Source organism: Alosa pseudoharengus, unplaced genomic scaffold, assembly GCF_046254945.1.
Source record: "Alosa pseudoharengus isolate Yale_2024_CS ecotype anadromous, Long Island Sound unplaced genomic scaffold, YU_APseudo_1.1 YU_APseudo_1.1_scf_17, whole genome shotgun sequence".
In the NCBI taxonomy this organism is placed as follows: domain Eukaryota; kingdom Metazoa; phylum Chordata; class Actinopteri; order Clupeiformes; family Clupeidae; genus Alosa; species Alosa pseudoharengus.
In genome coordinates, this window is record NW_027468640.1 from 17039921 (window position 1) to 17056816 (window position 16896).

General features: G+C 39.7%; 1 protein-coding gene across 1 annotated transcript; it reads right to left on the minus strand.

Annotated features, from left to right (window-relative positions):
* Positions 1-2200: 2200 nt before the first annotated feature.
* On the minus strand, positions 2201-16896 carry LOC143127821 (uncharacterized). The gene is made up of 9 exons (XM_076289538.1): positions 16796-16896; positions 13216-13273; positions 4771-13136; positions 4001-4065; positions 3727-3917; positions 3471-3586; positions 3310-3374; positions 2967-3109; positions 2201-2706 (listed from the first exon to the last, which is right to left on the minus strand). The coding sequence occupies exons 2-9, from the start codon at positions 13253-13255 to the stop codon at positions 2615-2617; spliced, it is 9078 nt and encodes a 3025-aa protein (XP_076145653.1). The 5' UTR covers positions 13256-13273; positions 16796-16896; the 3' UTR covers positions 2201-2614.

A 16896-nucleotide genomic window follows, 5' to 3' on the forward strand; every position in this document is an offset into this window, starting at 1 on the left:
TATTCACTTGTGGCAAATAGATATTTTAGTAACAATTAACAAATATTAACAAAGGGTTAGGTAATTACTAGTTTGCTATTTATTATGGCACCTTATTATGGAGTGTTACCAAGCTAACCAACGTTGTCTTTATTGCAGGAAAAAAATAGCGAGCAGCCTGATAACCAAATGAAATGCTCGGCGGGCCAGATGAAAGTGCTTGGCAGGCCGCGGGCCGCAGTTTGCCCACCCCTGGGCTAGGAGGTGAAGTCATGACCTGACTAAAAACACTTCCCACCAGAAACATTAACTACTGACTCCATTGGGTCCTCTCCTACTTCCCCCAATCATTTGTTGTGATGAACAGATGGTGAGATGTGATCTTAGGTCTTAATGTTTTGATTTTTGTTTTGTTTTGAAGGCTGTCCTCCCTGGTCTCTTCAAGGATTAGCACAGACACAGCATACCAGTCCAGCATCAATCTTTTTGCCAGTGGACAGTTTCTCAGGAGCAAAGGAGCATATGTAAAGGTGATGATACACAGGGAAACCTTTTGAGCAATGGTGCCTCATAATCACAAGACCAGTTCCTGGTGTTTCAGTTGGACATTAGCCCACTGAAACGAAACAATCTCCAGAATAAAAACGGTTGCCAAATATTGTTGCGACTGGTCAAACCGCATGGTTCAAATGAAGTGACTGGTATTTAGAAGACGCTGTTACCCAAAGTGGTGACGCAGACATATGTGGGGGTGCTTCACCACGCCCAACATTTCTGAAAAAGGTGTCAGGTGTATCATCATCATTATGACATCAGCAAGCATGTACCCTTGGGGTAAAGTAGACTCTGATCACCATAGTAACCCAAGTAATACCTGGTGGCGTTAGTGGCATTATTGGGCCAGTAGGGGGAAGCCTTCCATCTGGTTATAATCCAATGCAGCAGTGAAGTCACCGGGATTCTGTTGGATAAGACAATTAAGACGCACTTAAGATTTTTTTTTTTACCTTAACAAAACGTTTCAAAAATCATTTTGATGTCACATAACCTCATGACAAAGGACACTTCTGCCATTGTCTTAGCAGCCCTCTGTACACAATCTCACACTCTTACAATCATATACACACCTGATCACACACCTGATCACACACACCTAATCATATAGCATATAGCCTACATAGGCTACTTGGTTGGAACTATGTTTTCATTCAGGGAAATCAATGCTCCTTGGGGTTTGAAGAAGTAATACCAGAGCTTTTCAGGTGCTGCCTGCAAATCACTTCGCCCAAGAAGCTGTGCTAGGGAATGTCAACATAGGACCAATGTGGTATGAAACTGGGTTAGCCTATTCAACGTCTTCCCTAGATTTAGTTTGTCTCTTTGCATGCATCGTCCTAGCTTAGTGAATGAAATCTCTTGTTACTGGATAGCATGTTGTTAGTAAAAGTCACTGTGTGAAATCCCTAATTTCTTGTGGTCTGTTGCTCACAACAAGCACAAATGGCAATGCCGATTAAGACGAGGCAATTTCCTAGGCAGATGTATTGACTTGAGACTAGGGCGAAGGAGCATAGACAAAGCACTACTACTTGGGTGCAGAGATATCACGCAACACATGAAAACCTTGTCTCACTCGCCACAGCACGGACAATCTCTAGCCTACTCTTTAAAAACAGCCCCTACAAGATGCTTGGTGATTCTGACCTTTTGAAGATTGAAACTACAGCAACAGAGACATGAAACTGCCCCAACTGGTCCCTGACAAGTCCATAAAACTACAGTGCATTCTCCTCCAAGCACTTTGGGATGCCTGAAGCCATAATTCTCAATGTCCCCAAATATGTTGTCTTAAAGTGTGCTCTACCAATCAGTTGAGCAGGCAGTTAAAGGGTTAGATGAATAATATGTGAATGTTTCTAGGCTAGCCGATAAGAGTTTTCATTATTCTAAAACCAGACGTTTTCATTATTCTAAAACCTGGCAGCATGTCAATTGATATAAATGTAAGAAAGAGTATGTGCTTGTGTGTGTGTGTGTGTGTGTGTGTGTGTGTGTGTGTGTGTGTGTGTGTGTGTGTGTGTGTGTGTTAAGAAAATAATTGCCAGACAATGTTATGTACATGTTTTACATGTCAGCTCCAACTCAATTTAGAGTTAAAAAAAATACATGGTTTGTTTTTCCTCCAACAATTTTATTGTTTGGTAAATAAATAAATATATAAATTAATATCTTATCAATACAGACAGTAATCAACAATAATCAGAATACATGTAAATACATGCAAACTCAGAATTCATTGTATCCCTTTGTGCATTGTATCCCTTTCTTGCAATTAGTGGGTTACGATATTCAGGAATAGGAGAAAACATGGCAGCAAGTAAATTGTTTTTTAAAATTATTTTTCTGATGTCAAACTACGGTACAACTTATGTTTTGCTTTTCCTCCAACACTTTTATTAAATAAATACATATATCCAAATATATTCACATACATATATAATGAATATATAATAAATATATCAGATATAATCAGAATACATGTGAATCTGTTTTGGCGGCAGAATTAGATTCATCAAACTTTTCCTCTTCATGGTGACAGTCAAAGGTGACAGACAAAGGCGAGAGATCTCCTAGTCTACCAGGGCCGAGCCACAAGGAGCGAGATGAGGGTGAGCCCACAGGAACTCAGGAGGTTAATACTGCTGCTGACTTCACCCGCTGACACCGCTGTGTGTGTATGTGTGTGTGTGTGTGTGGTAATTGAGGAATAGATCAAAAGAGGAAGTTAGAACAGACTCAATATATAAGCAAGTTGAAATGCAATCCCATATAAGGCGTTTATGCAAACATCAAAGCAACACAATGTATGGTATTTTTTACCCTAAGATAACTTATTTTGATTACAGAGAATGGAGTACACAATGCACAACACATTATATATACAATACATTTTGACCTCACTATGTGCATGAAACACATCAGTTTACCTGTGCCGTCGATGAAGATGATGGTAAATGACAAGTTTCCACTCAGTGCAGCTCTAGTCAGGGTGGCTATAATCTGTGTATCGTTGGGGAACGTTGCATCAGCGGTTATGGTCATGTTCACCTCATGGATAATTGATCCTTTGCTGGTGAAGGGGAAATACAAAAGTATAGCAAGAAGCAAGATTAGAATACATGTCTAGCATGAGCAGCTTTTCAATACATGATCCCACCACACACAAAGACACACACACACAGGCAATAACTCTCTCTCAAACACAAACGCACAGACAAACATACACACACAATTATCTATATGTTTTACAATTTGCGGTTTGACAGTCACCTGAAGCTTGTTGGTGTTAGGCCGATGAAATCTGGCTGGTAGTCTTCAAAGAAAAATGGCTCTAACTACATAGATTGAATAAATGGACAAAAGGTAAGTCCACAACCAACGGTTCAATAACAAGTCATCAGCTATAACTTATGAAATGTAGGCTATTGTACCTCATTTTTGATTAGTGAAGATCTATCACTGAAGGCAACCGACGACGAATTCAAAAGGTCAGCAATAAATGTGTCATTGGTACGGAACTGGACAATGGCTGCTGATTTGGGTTCACCTGGAAAACACACACACAAACAAACACATTTGTGAAGAGAAAGTATTGTTTACTGCATTAAATCTGTGGCTTTGTCATTATTCATATGTTCATTCATGGTTGATCACTATGATTAATTTCTGTAACAAACATTGCCTTACTTATCACAAATATGGATCCAGGCACCACAGAAAGATTGAAGCCTGAATTTGAGTCATTTACGGCGATAGCCAGGGCTTCAACAACAACAGAGCTTGTTGGGAGGGGCTCAATCGAAGTCTCATTGAACACAACGTCAACATCTGTCTCAACTTCTGATTCAACGTTGGCCACTCGGTATCTAGTAGCCAGCCTGTAACAATGACAAAACATTTATTTTAGTCTCAAAATATATCTTGCTTTTTCACTGTGATACAATATATGAGGGAGATTTACCTGAATGCTCTCACAATGGTCCGCACAAACAGAAATCCAAAGCGACGTCGATAGATGACATCACACTGCACAGAAACACAGAGACAGAATTTTTTTTCTTTGTTTTGTGTTTAATTATTTAAAAGATAATTATTATATGGCCAGTATCTAAAATTAATTTCAATATTGTTTCATTTATTTTCATTTTTTTATTGTGGTTTCCAAGTGCATGACCTGGCTTTCAAATAGAGGTCCCTGTTTGAGCGCACAGGCTGATGCATTTGGTGCAAGTACATTTAGTACATGATAAATGGATAACTCCCTGACTTAGTTCAGGACAGTTTAGGATAGGAAGCTGAGAAAATATTAACTATTTTGAACTTTCTCCTTCTGCTTCATATTAATCTGAGGCTCTTTTCATAGAGAATACAATTTCATTTGTAATTGTCTGATGCATGATTCAAAAGGGTTGCATTAAGTCTACTAGTTCAATGATGTGTTTTGGGCATAACATAAAGTAAAACAATAAGAGTTCCATCTCCCATCCATTCCCTTTAAAAAACAGGAGAGCTTAACCAAGGAGTGGCAGAGTGTTATTATAATGGCTGATTTGCCAAATAGGAAATACTCTTCCAGATTCATCCTGAAATGTTACCTTTTTTTGAAGACTCACACAGATATGAATTGCATGTTCACTAATACATAAGTATGTAAATCTGTACTCTGTCATTTCAGCCAATGGGTGCAGACGGAACTCTGAAATTTGTCATGTTTCATTCTAGAATACTTACTGCATTTTCTACCACAACTGCTTGTTGCTGGAACTCTGGACTCTGTGGGTTGGTAAGCGCTGACTCAAATACTATGAAAAGGACAGCCCGAATCTCAAATGTAGGAGCTGGACGAGATGGTGCTCTAGTTGTAGTCGTGGTGGTTGATGTGGTGGGAATTGTTGTAGTTGTAGTAGGGGCTGGAGTAGTTGTAGTGCTTGTGGTAGGTGCTGGGGTAGTTCTGATTGTTGTAGTACGGGCTGACGAAGTTCTGGTTGATGTGGCAGGTGCGGAGGTAGTTGTAGTTCTTGTGGTTGAGGCAAGAATAGCTCTGGTTGTGATAGTAGTTGTTGTTGTCTCAGTTGTGGTTGTTATTGCCTCAATTGTTGTTGAAGTTGCCTCAATTGTGGATGAAGTTGTTGCCTCAATTATGGCTTTTGTTGGTTCATTTGTGATTAAAGTTGTTGCCGCAATTGTGGCTGTTGTTGGTTCATTTGTGGTTGATGTAGATACCTCAATTGTGTTTTTTGATGGTTCAGTTGTGGTTGCCTTTGGCTCAATTGTGGTTGTTGTTGGTTCATTTGTGGTTGTTGTTTCAGTTTTGGTTGTTGTTGGTTCAATTATCATTGCTGTTGGTTCATTTGTGGTTGAAGTTTTTGCCTCAGATGTGGTTGTTGTTGGTTTAATTGTGGTTGATGTTGTTACCTCAGCTGTGGTTGTTATTGGTTCAATTGCTGTTGTTGTTTCAGTTGTGGTTGTTGTTGCCTCAATTGTGGTTGTTGTTGCATCAATGTTGGTTGTTGTTGGTTCAATTGTGGTTGTTGCTTGTTCATTTGTGGTTGTTGTTGGTTCAAATGTCTTTGTGGTTGATTCATTTGCGATTGAAGTAGTTGCCTCAATTGTGATTGTTGTTGGCTCATTTGCGGTTGAAGTAGTTGCCTCAATGGTGGTTGGCGTTGGTTCAATTGTGGTTGTTGTTGCCTCAGTTGTAGTTGTTGGTTCATTGGCGGTTAAAGTAGTTGCCTCAATTGTGCTTGTTGTTGTCTCAGTTGTGGTTGTTGATGATTCAATTGTGTTTGTTGTTGCCTCATTTGTGGTTGTTGTTGGTTCCATTGTGGTTGTTGTTGGTTCCATTGTGGTTGTTGCTGGTTCATTTGTGGTTATTGTTGTCTCAATTGTGCCTGTTTTCTCAGTCGTGGTGGTTGTTGCCTTATTTGTGGTTGTTGTTGGTTCCATTGTGGTTGTTGCTGGTTCATTTGTGGTTGTTGTTTGCTCAGTTGTGGTTGTTGTTGCCTCATTTGTGGTTGTTGTTGGTTCCATTGTGGTTGTTGTTGGTTCATTTGTGGTTGTTGTTGGTTCAATTGTGGTTGTTGTTGCTTCCATTGTGGTTGTTGTTGATTCATTGGTGGTTGTTGTTGACTCAGTTGTGCTTGTTGTTGCCTCATTTGTGGTTGTTGTTGGTTCCATTGTGGTTGTTGTTGCCTCAATTGTTGCTGTTGTTGGTTCGATTGTGGGTGTTGTTGGTTCATTTGTGGTGGTTGTTGTTGGATACATTGTGGTTGTTGTTTCCTCATTTGTGGTTGTTGTTTCCTCATTTGTGGTTGTTGTTGTTGGTTTAGTTGTGCTTGTTTTAGTTGTGGTTGTTGTTGGATAAATTGTGGTTGTTGTTGCCTCATTTGTGGTTGTTGTTGGTTCAAATGTCTTTGTGGTTGATTCATTTGCGATTGAAGTAGTTGCCTCAATTGTGATTGTTGTTGGCTCATTTGCGGTTGAAGTAGTTGCCTCAATGGTGGTTGGCGTTGGTTCAATTGTGGTTGTTGTTGCCTCAGTTGTAGTTGTTGGTTCATTGGCGGTTAAAGTAGTTGCCTCAATTGTGCTTGTTGTTGTCTCAGTTGTGGTTGTTGATGATTCAATTGTGTTTGTTGTTGCCTCATTTGTGGTTGTTGTTGGTTCCATTGTGGTTGTTGTTGGTTCCATTGTGGTTGTTGCTGGTTCATTTGTGGTTATTGTTGTCTCAATTGTGCCTGTTTTCTCAGTCGTGGTGGTTGTTGCCTTATTTGTGGTTGTTGTTGGTTCCATTGTGGTTGTTGCTGGTTCATTTGTGGTTGTTGTTTGCTCAGTTGTGGTTGTTGTTGCCTCATTTGTGGTTGTTGTTGGTTCCATTGTGGTTGTTGTTGGTTCATTTGTGGTTGTTGTTGGTTCAATTGTGGTTGTTGTTGCTTCCATTGTGGTTGTTGTTGATTCATTGGTGGTTGTTGTTGACTCAGTTGTGCTTGTTGTTGCCTCATTTGTGGTTGTTGTTGGTTCCATTGTGGTTGTTGTTGCCTCAATTGTTGCTGTTGTTGGTTCGATTGTGGGTGTTGTTGGTTCATTTGTGGTGGTTGTTGTTGGATACATTGTGGTTGTTGTTTCCTCATTTGTGGTTGTTGTTTCCTCATTTGTGGTTGTTGTTGTTGGTTTAGTTGTGCTTGTTTTAGTTGTGGTTGTTGTTGGATAAATTGTGGTTGTTGTTGCCTCATTTGTGGTTGTTGTTGGTTCTATTGTGGTTGTGGTTGGTTCAATTGTGGTTGTTGTTGGTTCCATTTTGGTTGTTGCTGGTTCATTTGTGGTTGTTGTTTGCTCAGTTGTGCTTGTTGTTGCCTCATTTGTGGTTGTTGTTGGTTCCATTGTGGTGGTTGTTGTCTCAGTTGTGGTTGTTGTTGGTTCCATTGGGGTTGTTGTTGCCTCATTTGTGGTTGTTGTTGGTTCTATTGTGGTTGTGGTTGGTTCAATTGTGGTTGTTGTTGGTTCCATTGTGGTTGTTGTTGGTTCAATTGTGGTTGTTGTTGGTACATTTGTGGTTGAAGTAGTTGCCTCAATGGTGGTTGTTGTTGCCTCATTTCTAGTTGTTGGTTCCATTGTGGTTGTTTTTGGTTCCATTGTGGTTGTTGCTGGTTTATTTGTGGTTGTTGTTGGCTCAGTTGTGCTTGTTGTTGGTTTCATTGTGGTTTTTGTTGGTTCCATTGTGGTTGTTGTTGGTTCAATTGTGGCTGTTTTTGGATAAATTATGGTTGTTGTTGGTTCAGTTGTGCTTGTTGTCTCAGTTGTGGTTGTTGTTGGTTGGATTGTTGTTGTTGTTGCCTCAATTGTTGCTGTTGTTGGTTCAATTGTGGGTGTTGTTGGTTCATTTGTGGTGGCTGTTGTTGGTTTAGTTGTGCTTGTTGTCTCAGTTGTGGTTGTTGTTGGATAAATTGTTGTTGTTGTTGGATAAATTGTGGATGTTGTTGCCTCGTTTGTGGTTGTTGTTGTCTCAGTTGTGGTTTTTGTTGGCTCCATTGGGGTTGTTTTTGTCTCATTTGTGGTTGTTGTTGGTCCAATTGTGGTTGTTGTTGGTTCGATTGTGGTTGTTGTTGGGTCAATTGTGGTTGTTGTTGGTACATTTGTGGTTGAAGTAGTTGCCTCAATGGTGGTTGTTGTTGCCTCATTTCTAGTTGTTGGTTCAATTGTGGTTGTTGTTGGTTCCATTGTGGTTGTTGTTGGTTCTATTGTGGTTGTTGTTTGCTCAGTTTTGCTTGTTGGGTAAATTGTGGTTGTTGTTGGTACATTTGTGGTTGAAGTAGTTGCCTCAATGGTGGTTGTTGTTGCCTCATTTCTAGTTGTTGGTTCCATTGTGGTTGTTGTTGGTTCCATTGTGGTTGTTGCTGGTTCATTTGTGTTTGTTGTTGGCTCAGTTGTGCTTGTTGTTGGTTCCATTGTGGTTGTTGTTGGTTCCATTGTGGTTGTTGTTGGTTCAATTGTGGTTGTTTTTGGATAAATTGTGGTTGTTGTTGGTTCAGTTGTGCTTGTTGTCTCAGTTGTGGTTGTTGTTGGTTGGATTGTGGTTGTTGTTGGTTCAGTTGTGCTTGTTGTCTCAGTTGTGGTTGTTGTTGGTTGGATTGTGGTTGTTGTTGGCTCAATTGTGCTTGTTGTCTCAGTGGTTGAAGTAGTTGCCTCAATGGTGGTTGTTGTTGCCTCATTTCTAGTTGTTGGTTCAATTGTGGTTGTTGTTGGTTCCATTGTGGTTGTTGTTGGTTCTATTGTGGTTGTGGTTGGTTCAATTGTGGTTGTTGTTGGTTCCATTGTGGTTGTTGCTGGTTCATTTGTGGTTGTTGTTTGCTCAGTTTTGCTTGTTGGGTCAATTGTGGTTGTTGTTGGTACATTTGTGGTTGAAGTAGTTGCCTCAATGGTGGTTGTTGTTGCCTCATTTCTAGTTGTTGGTTCCATTGTGGTTGTTGTTGGTTCCATTGTGGTTGTTGCTGGTTCATTTGTGTTTGTTGTTGGCTCAGTTGTGCTTGTTGTTGGTTCCATTGTGGTTGTTGTTGGTTCCATTGTGGTTGTTGCTGGTTCATTTGTGTTTGTTGTTGGCTCAGTTGTGCTTGTTGTTGGTTCCATTGTGGTTGTTGTTGGTTCCATTGTGGTTGTTGTTGGTTCAATTGTGGTTGTTGCTGGTTCATTTGTGTTTGTTGTTGGCTCAGTTGTGCTTGTTGTTGGTTCCATTGTGGTTGTTGTTGGTTCCATTGTGGTTGTTGTTGGTTCAATTGTGGTTGTTTTTGGATAAATTGTGGTTGTTGTTGGTTCAGTTGTGCTTGTTGTCTCAGTTGTGGTTGTTGTTGGTTGGATTGTGGTTGTTGTTGGTTCAGTTGTGCTTGTTGTCTCAGTTGTGGTTGTTGTTGGTTCCATTGTGGTTGTTGTTGGTTCCATTGTGGTTGTTGTTGGTTCAATTGTGGTTGATTTTGGATAAATTGTGGTTGTTGTTGGTTCAGTTGTGCTTGTTGTCTCAGTTGTGGTTGTTGTTGGTTGGATTGTGGTTGTTGTTGGTTCAGTTGTGCTTGTTGTCTCAGTTGTGGTTGTTGTTGGTTGGATTGTGGTTGTTGTTGGTTCAATTGTGGTTGTTTTTGGATAAATTGTGGTTGTTGTTGGTTCAGTTGTGCTTGTTGTCTCAGTTGTGGTTGTTGTTGGTTGGATTGTGGTTGTTGTTGGTTCAGTTGTGCTTGTTGTCTCAGTTGTGGTTGTTGTTGGTTCAATTGTGGGTGTTGTTGGTTCATTTGTGGTGGCTGTTGTTGGTTTAGTTGTGCTTGTTGTCTCAGTTGTGGTTGTTGTTGGATAAATTGTGGTTGTTGTTGCCTCATTTGTGGTTGTGGTTGGTTCAATTGTGGTTGTTGTTGGTTCCATTGTGGTTGTTGTTGGTTCTATTGTGGTTGTGGTTGGTTCAATTGTGGTTGTTGTTGGTTCCATTGTGGTTGTTGTTGGTTCTATTGTGGTTGTGGTTGGTTCAATTTTGGTTGTTGTTGGTTCCATTGTGGTTGTTGCTGGTTCATTTGTGGTTGTTGTTTGCTCAGTTTTGCTTGTTGTTGCCTCATTTGTGGTTGTTGTTTGCTCAGTTGTGCTTGTTGTTGCCTCATTTGTGGTTGTTGTTGGTTTCATTGTGGTTGTTGTTGGTTCCATTGTGCTTGTTGTTGGATAAATTGTTGTTGTTGTTGGATAAATTGTGGTTGTTGTTGCCTCGTTTGTGGTTGTCTCAGTTGTGGTTGTTGTTGGCTCCATTGGGGTTGTTTTTGTCTCATTTGTGGTTGTTGTTGGTCCAATTGTGGTTGTTGTTGGTTCCATTGTGATTGTTGTTGGTTCCATTGTGGTTGTTGTTGGTTTGATTGTGGTTGTTGTTGGTTCAATTGTGGTTGTTGCTGGTTCATTTGTGTTTGTTCTTGGCTCAATTGTGCTTGTTGTTGTCTCAGTTGTGGTTGTTGTTGATTCAATTGTGGTTGTTGTGGCCTCATTTGTGGATGTTGCTTGTTCCATTGTGGTTGTTGCTGGTTCATTTGTGGTTGTTGTTGGCTCAATTGTGCTTGTTGTCTCAGTGGTTGAAGTAGTTGCCTCAATGGTGGTTGTTGTTGCCTCATTTCTAGTTGTTGGTTCAATTGTGGTTGTTGTTGGTTCCATTGTGGTTGTTGTTGGTTCTATTGTGGTTGTGGTTGGTTCAATTGTGGTTGTTGTTGGTTCCATTGTGGTTGTTGCTGGTTCATTTGTGGTTGTTGTTTGCTCAGTTTTGCTTGTTGGGTCAATTGTGGTTGTTGTTGGTACATTTGTGGTTGAAGTAGTTGCCTCAATGGTGGTTGTTGTTGCCTCATTTCTAGTTGTTGGTTCCATTGTGGTTGTTGTTGGTTCCATTGTGGTTGTTGCTGGTTCATTTGTGTTTGTTGTTGGCTCAGTTGTGCTTGTTGTTGGTTCCATTGTGGTTGTTGTTGGTTCCATTGTGGTTGTTGCTGGTTCATTTGTGTTTGTTGTTGGCTCAGTTGTGCTTGTTGTTGGTTCCATTGTGGTTGTTGTTGGTTCCATTGTGGTTGTTGTTGGTTCAATTGTGGTTGTTGCTGGTTCATTTGTGTTTGTTGTTGGCTCAGTTGTGCTTGTTGTTGGTTCCATTGTGGTTGTTGTTGGTTCCATTGTGGTTGTTGTTGGTTCAATTGTGGTTGTTTTTGGATAAATTGTGGTTGTTGTTGGTTCAGTTGTGCTTGTTGTCTCAGTTGTGGTTGTTGTTGGTTGGATTGTGGTTGTTGTTGGTTCAGTTGTGCTTGTTGTCTCAGTTGTGGTTGTTGTTGGTTCCATTGTGGTTGTTGTTGGTTCCATTGTGGTTGTTGTTGGTTCAATTGTGGTTGATTTTGGATAAATTGTGGTTGTTGTTGGTTCAGTTGTGCTTGTTGTCTCAGTTGTGGTTGTTGTTGGTTGGATTGTGGTTGTTGTTGGTTCAGTTGTGCTTGTTGTCTCAGTTGTGGTTGTTGTTGGTTGGATTGTGGTTGTTGTTGGTTCAATTGTGGTTGTTTTTGGATAAATTGTGGTTGTTGTTGGTTCAGTTGTGCTTGTTGTCTCAGTTGTGGTTGTTGTTGGTTGGATTGTGGTTGTTGTTGGTTCAGTTGTGCTTGTTGTCTCAGTTGTGGTTGTTGTTGGTTCAATTGTGGGTGTTGTTGGTTCATTTGTGGTGGCTGTTGTTGGTTTAGTTGTGCTTGTTGTCTCAGTTGTGGTTGTTGTTGGATAAATTGTGGTTGTTGTTGCCTCATTTGTGGTTGTGGTTGGTTCAATTGTGGTTGTTGTTGGTTCCATTGTGGTTGTTGTTGGTTCTATTGTGGTTGTGGTTGGTTCAATTGTAGTTGTTGTTGGTTCCATTGTGGTTGTTGTTGGTTCTATTGTGGTTGTGGTTGGTTCAATTTTGGTTGTTGTTGGTTCCATTGTGGTTGTTGCTGGTTCATTTGTGGTTGTTGTTTGCTCAGTTTTGCTTGTTGTTGCCTCATTTGTGGTTGTTGTTTGCTCAGTTGTGCTTGTTGTTGCCTCATTTGTGGTTGTTGTTGGTTTCATTGTGGTTGTTGTTGGTTCCATTGTGCTTGTTGTTGGATAAATTGTTGTTGTTGTTGGATAAATTGTGGTTGTTGTTGCCTCGTTTGTGGTTGTCTCAGTTGTGGTTGTTGTTGGCTCCATTGGGGTTGTTTTTGTCTCATTTGTGGTTGTTGTTGGTCCAATTGTGGTTGTTGTTGGTTCCATTGTGATTGTTGTTGGTTCCATTGTGGTTGTTGTTGGTTTGATTGTGGTTGTTGTTGGTTCAATTGTGGTTGTTGCTGGTTCATTTGTGTTTGTTCTTGGCTCAATTGTGCTTGTTGTTGTCTCAGTTGTGGTTGTTGTTGATTCAATTGTGGTTGTTGTGGCCTCATTTGTGGATGTTGCTTGTTCCATTGTGGTTGTTGCTGGTTCATTTGTGGTTGTTGTTGGCTCAATTGTGCTTGTTGTCGTCTCAGTTGTGGTTGTTGTTGGTTCAATTGTTATTGTTGTTGTTGCCTCAATTGTTGCTGTTGTTGGTTCAATTGTGGGTGTTGTTGGTTCATTTGTGGTGGCTGTTGTTGGTTCAGTTGTGCTTGTTGTCTCAGTTGTGGTTGTTGTTGATTCAGTTGTGGTTGTTGTTGCCTCATTTGTGGTTGTTGTTGGTTCAATTGTGGTTGTTGTTGGTTCCATTGTTGTTGTTGGTTCATTTTTGGTTGTTGTTGTTGGTGCCTTTGTGGTTGACTCAATGGAAGTTGTTGTTGGTTCAGTTATGGTTGTTGTTGCCTCTGTTGTAGTTGTTGGTGCATTTGTGATTGTTATTCTCTCAATGGTGGTTGTTGTTGGCTCAATTGTGCTTGTTGTTGCCTCATTTGTGGTTGTTGTTGGTTTAATTGTGGTTGTTGGTTCTGTTGTGGTTGTTGTTTCAGTTGTGGTTGTTGTTGGTTCATTTGTTGTTGAAGTAGTTGTTAGTTCATTTGTGGTTGTTGTTCCCTCAATTTTAGTTGTTGGTTCAGTTGTGGTTGTTGTCGGTTCATTTGTAGTTGAGGTAGTTGTAATTAAATGGGTTGCTTTAATGTAGAAAGTGAACATTTTAGAGATTTTGTTTCATTCTAAAATTCATATATTATTTTGTGTGGTTCAACTCACCAAGAATCATCATGACCACAGTAGTTGTTGTTTGCCACATCTTTACCAGTTGGAGTAACTGTGAATAAAATAAGAAATTATACAACTAAACAGGTGTGCATTGGCAATGTAATGGATGTAAAAGAGCTTGAAAATATTCTGTGCCCTGCATTTAGTGCACTACTTACTAGAAGTGAACGATTTTGGAAAAAAATCTAATTCCGATTTTTCTCACCAATATTGCGATTGCGATGTGATATGCGATTATTTTTAAGCTCTTTATCTTCTGTCTTATTCAACAAAGACAAGCAATATATTATTCTATAGTATGACCAACACAAAAGTTAAACATAAATTGTTCTTTCCTGGAGCCCAGGCCTATGTTATGATGGCATTAGGTAATTGAATAAGATTGATGAATGAAATATTTTTTATTTAACTATTTTAATCACGTTAGTAGACCTATACAGTACATTTGTTGAACTTCCAGCCTTGTAAACATTTAATGATTCTTATACGTTTCTATTTTGTTTCTATTTCATGTAGATATGATCTTCTTTCGTTAGTTAACAGCTAGGTCTACATGCAGTGGCACTGACACAGCTTCTCCTTGTCCTGTGCTCTCCATACACGCGCGCACACACACACACGCACACACAGACCCGCTCCTCTCCTCTGTAGGCTACTTGCACGTGAATTGGAACAAACTACTGTAGATTGTTGCAGCGCAAATAAATGCGGCCTAATGGCCGTTCCGCTCGGTGTTAACTAAAGGTTAGCATCATCAACACTGCAGCGCAATACGCATGCATGCAAATGAAATACTTTGTTCATACCACAACAAAGCCAATCGCGGAGACAAAACTCTTTAAACAGGCAACGTTATCAGCAGTTAGCAGCATGTATGTAGCCTAGAGCCAGCTGGTAAGCTAATGTTAGAACAGCTGAGTTTTTGACGGTTAGCTGTGTCAACTACTTGCGGATAACATTATGCATCAATTCATTTTGCGCCGCCAACCCCCTTGGATATCGCAAATGCCCCCACTGTCACTGTACTCAAAGTTCCCAGTAAACAAAGTCCCCAGTGCACAGGTGAATGGCTGTTGTGCAGCCTAAACAGTCGTGGAGTTTTAATTGTCAGCTGGACAAGTGAACGAAATTACCAGCCAGAGTAGCAGCACAGGGGAATTATGAACTAGAACCAGGGACATGGCAGGTTCGAGCAAAAGGTAATGAAGAGGTTTATTTTTAACCAAAGTAGCTCTACTGATCCGACCTTTCTTGACACTGAAGAGTCGGTGGCGCGTTGGCAAGCGCAATAAATGTGTTTTGGTGACGTCACATATTACAAAGCATCAAAACAGCCTTTGCGGTTTGAAAATCGCGTTTCATCATATCGCGATATTATCGCAAATGCAATATGTCACTGGCTATATTACATTTACATGGACCATGATAAACTGTGTGAATATCCCCACAATCATTCAAGGTAACTAACTGATAATACCCATTAAAAGAGTGCATCATACTGTATACTTTGAAATTAAGTCTTGGTCACGCCAGTAATCTGAAGTGAATGCTATATCATCAGTTAAGAAAATAACCCTACATCTTACGCCAGTACACTTTATTAAATATAGTTTGAAATTAGCCTAATGCCTTATTAAACTACTTTCAAATATGCTCGACAGTGATTCCACAAGCATAACTAAGGATTAGGTGAATTTGTTAAGCTCTGTCACTATTTTAAAGTTTCCCTCATTCTTTGTTTTTTGCTCTATAGCCTACTCTTTTCAACCAACCGCTACACTGTAAAGCTGATTAGTGAATGCTTTTTGTTCAGGAGCTGGTTAACTCTAGTTTGTCTTTTATAATGCTTCAGTACAGTAAACATTTCTCAATGGAAGATGGTATTTCTATTATTAGTTATATAGACTTCTTTGGCAATAAATACTTGAATAAACATTAAGAAAATAATGTTCTCTGTGATACTTAATTCCTAACACAAATGAACCACTGTAAAGTAACTGGTTACTAAAACGTCTTGAGAATGGTGGAATAAATGTGGTGTGAGTTCAGTATATAAGCACACATCACATCGCAACACACACACACACACACACACAGACACACACATATATGCATTATATTATTATTTTATAGACTTACAATAAGACTTTCTACAATATTTCTGCTATGAAGTTTCACATAGAATGCTGTCGGGAGTAACCATCTAAGCCTTCTGGTATCAATGTATTTTTTTTTTTTTTTTACTATTTATTCGAAGGCAGCAGCAGCACTATTTCTCAGATGAATATGTCATGAGAAACATTGCAAAGATTCTATAGAAGCAACACCTTATTTATTGTCTTTTTTCTAGCTTTACTATATATTTCTTGTTTTTTAAGTAAATGATCTGAAGCATCACAATAAATTACCAATTTATTAATAGTGAGTCGAAGAACCACAAAGATTTTCCACCTTACTAGCAGGCTACTTTCCTAATATCAAAACAGTCCAAATTGTAATGATACATCTATAATCTAGTTCTACATTGTTCACAATACATGCAATAAGAAGACAACATGCAAAATATTGTAAAATGTTGCAATATTTTGTTAAATTAACTTTTCTGCAGGCTGACCAACCCAAATTACAGAACTACATAGTGTGCAGCTAGGACAGGTAATGGGAGTGATGTATGAGTTTATCAGTCCTTTGTGACCATATACCACTAACTCATAGGCTACTCATCATGGATATCACAAGTTTAAACAACAAAAACAGAATGGATGGAGGCAGCAAAGCTAGAGGAGTTATTCCAGATGGGCAAGAACAAGGTAGGCAATTGGTGGTCTTGTCAGAACGTTAGACTGCATTACAGCTGTTTAAAGCCAGACGTCACGGTACGCTAGGACAAAACTAAAGGTAACTTTAGCTATAGGGCTGTATCAATTTGTCCAAATGAATAGGTCATCGTAGACGTTGTTGTTGTATTATTGCATGTGGATATTGTTATGCTATGTAGGCTACTTTTTTTGGAATGCACGGACCTAAAACAGGGAAACGGACAAATATTGTACACGCGTGATGCGGGGGTGGGGGTGGGTGGGTGTGCGTACCATAGCTCTCTCTCTCTCTCTCTCTCTCTCTCACACTCACACTCACACACACACACACACACACACACACACAGTACCTTTCTTAGCCACAGTTAATTTTAGTGGTGAACACAAACAATTATGGACATTGTTATGCACATTATTGACTGCAGTTTATTATCATCAATGTCAGTCCACGAATGAATATTGATCAGTTGTTAACTAATAGGCCTAGAAGTTGCATTTGAAAATGTTACTGTTGTAGACTGTTTTTTATTTCAGCCACACTGTTTTAAAGTGGTTAGGACCATAATTTCACACCAATTTTGAATAAGCCATACTGCAATACCGACATGCACATGTTCGCCGATTATGTGGCCCTCAGTAACCTATAAATTCAATGATGTGGCCCTCTATGGAAATGAGTTTGACACCCCTGATCTAAAGGAAATGATAATTGAGTTGTAAGAACAATTTTAAATCAAGAAAGTCTCACTGACCTGTTCCTACTATTTGGTTAGGTGACGCCAAAGATGCACTGTGAGTTAATTTCCTGTGAGCGGTTAATCCTTGGGAAGCTCTGTTCGTTGAGTAGTCCTGA

What these genes read in the sequence shown, in the direction of transcription:
- LOC143127821 (XM_076289538.1), bottom strand. Translation starts at nt 13,255, where the DNA reads ATGTGGCAAACAACAACTACTGTGGTCATGATGATTCTTG. An exon ending in TGTGGTCATGATGATTCTTG is followed by an intron (nt 13,137 to 13,215) that starts GTGAGTTGAACC and finishes TCTACATTAAAG; the next exon opens with CAACCCATTTAATTACAACT. An exon ending in CTAACACCAACAAGCTTCAG is followed by an intron (nt 3,110 to 3,309) that starts GTGACTGTCAAA and finishes CCCCTTCACCAG; the next exon opens with CAAAGGATCAATTATCCATG.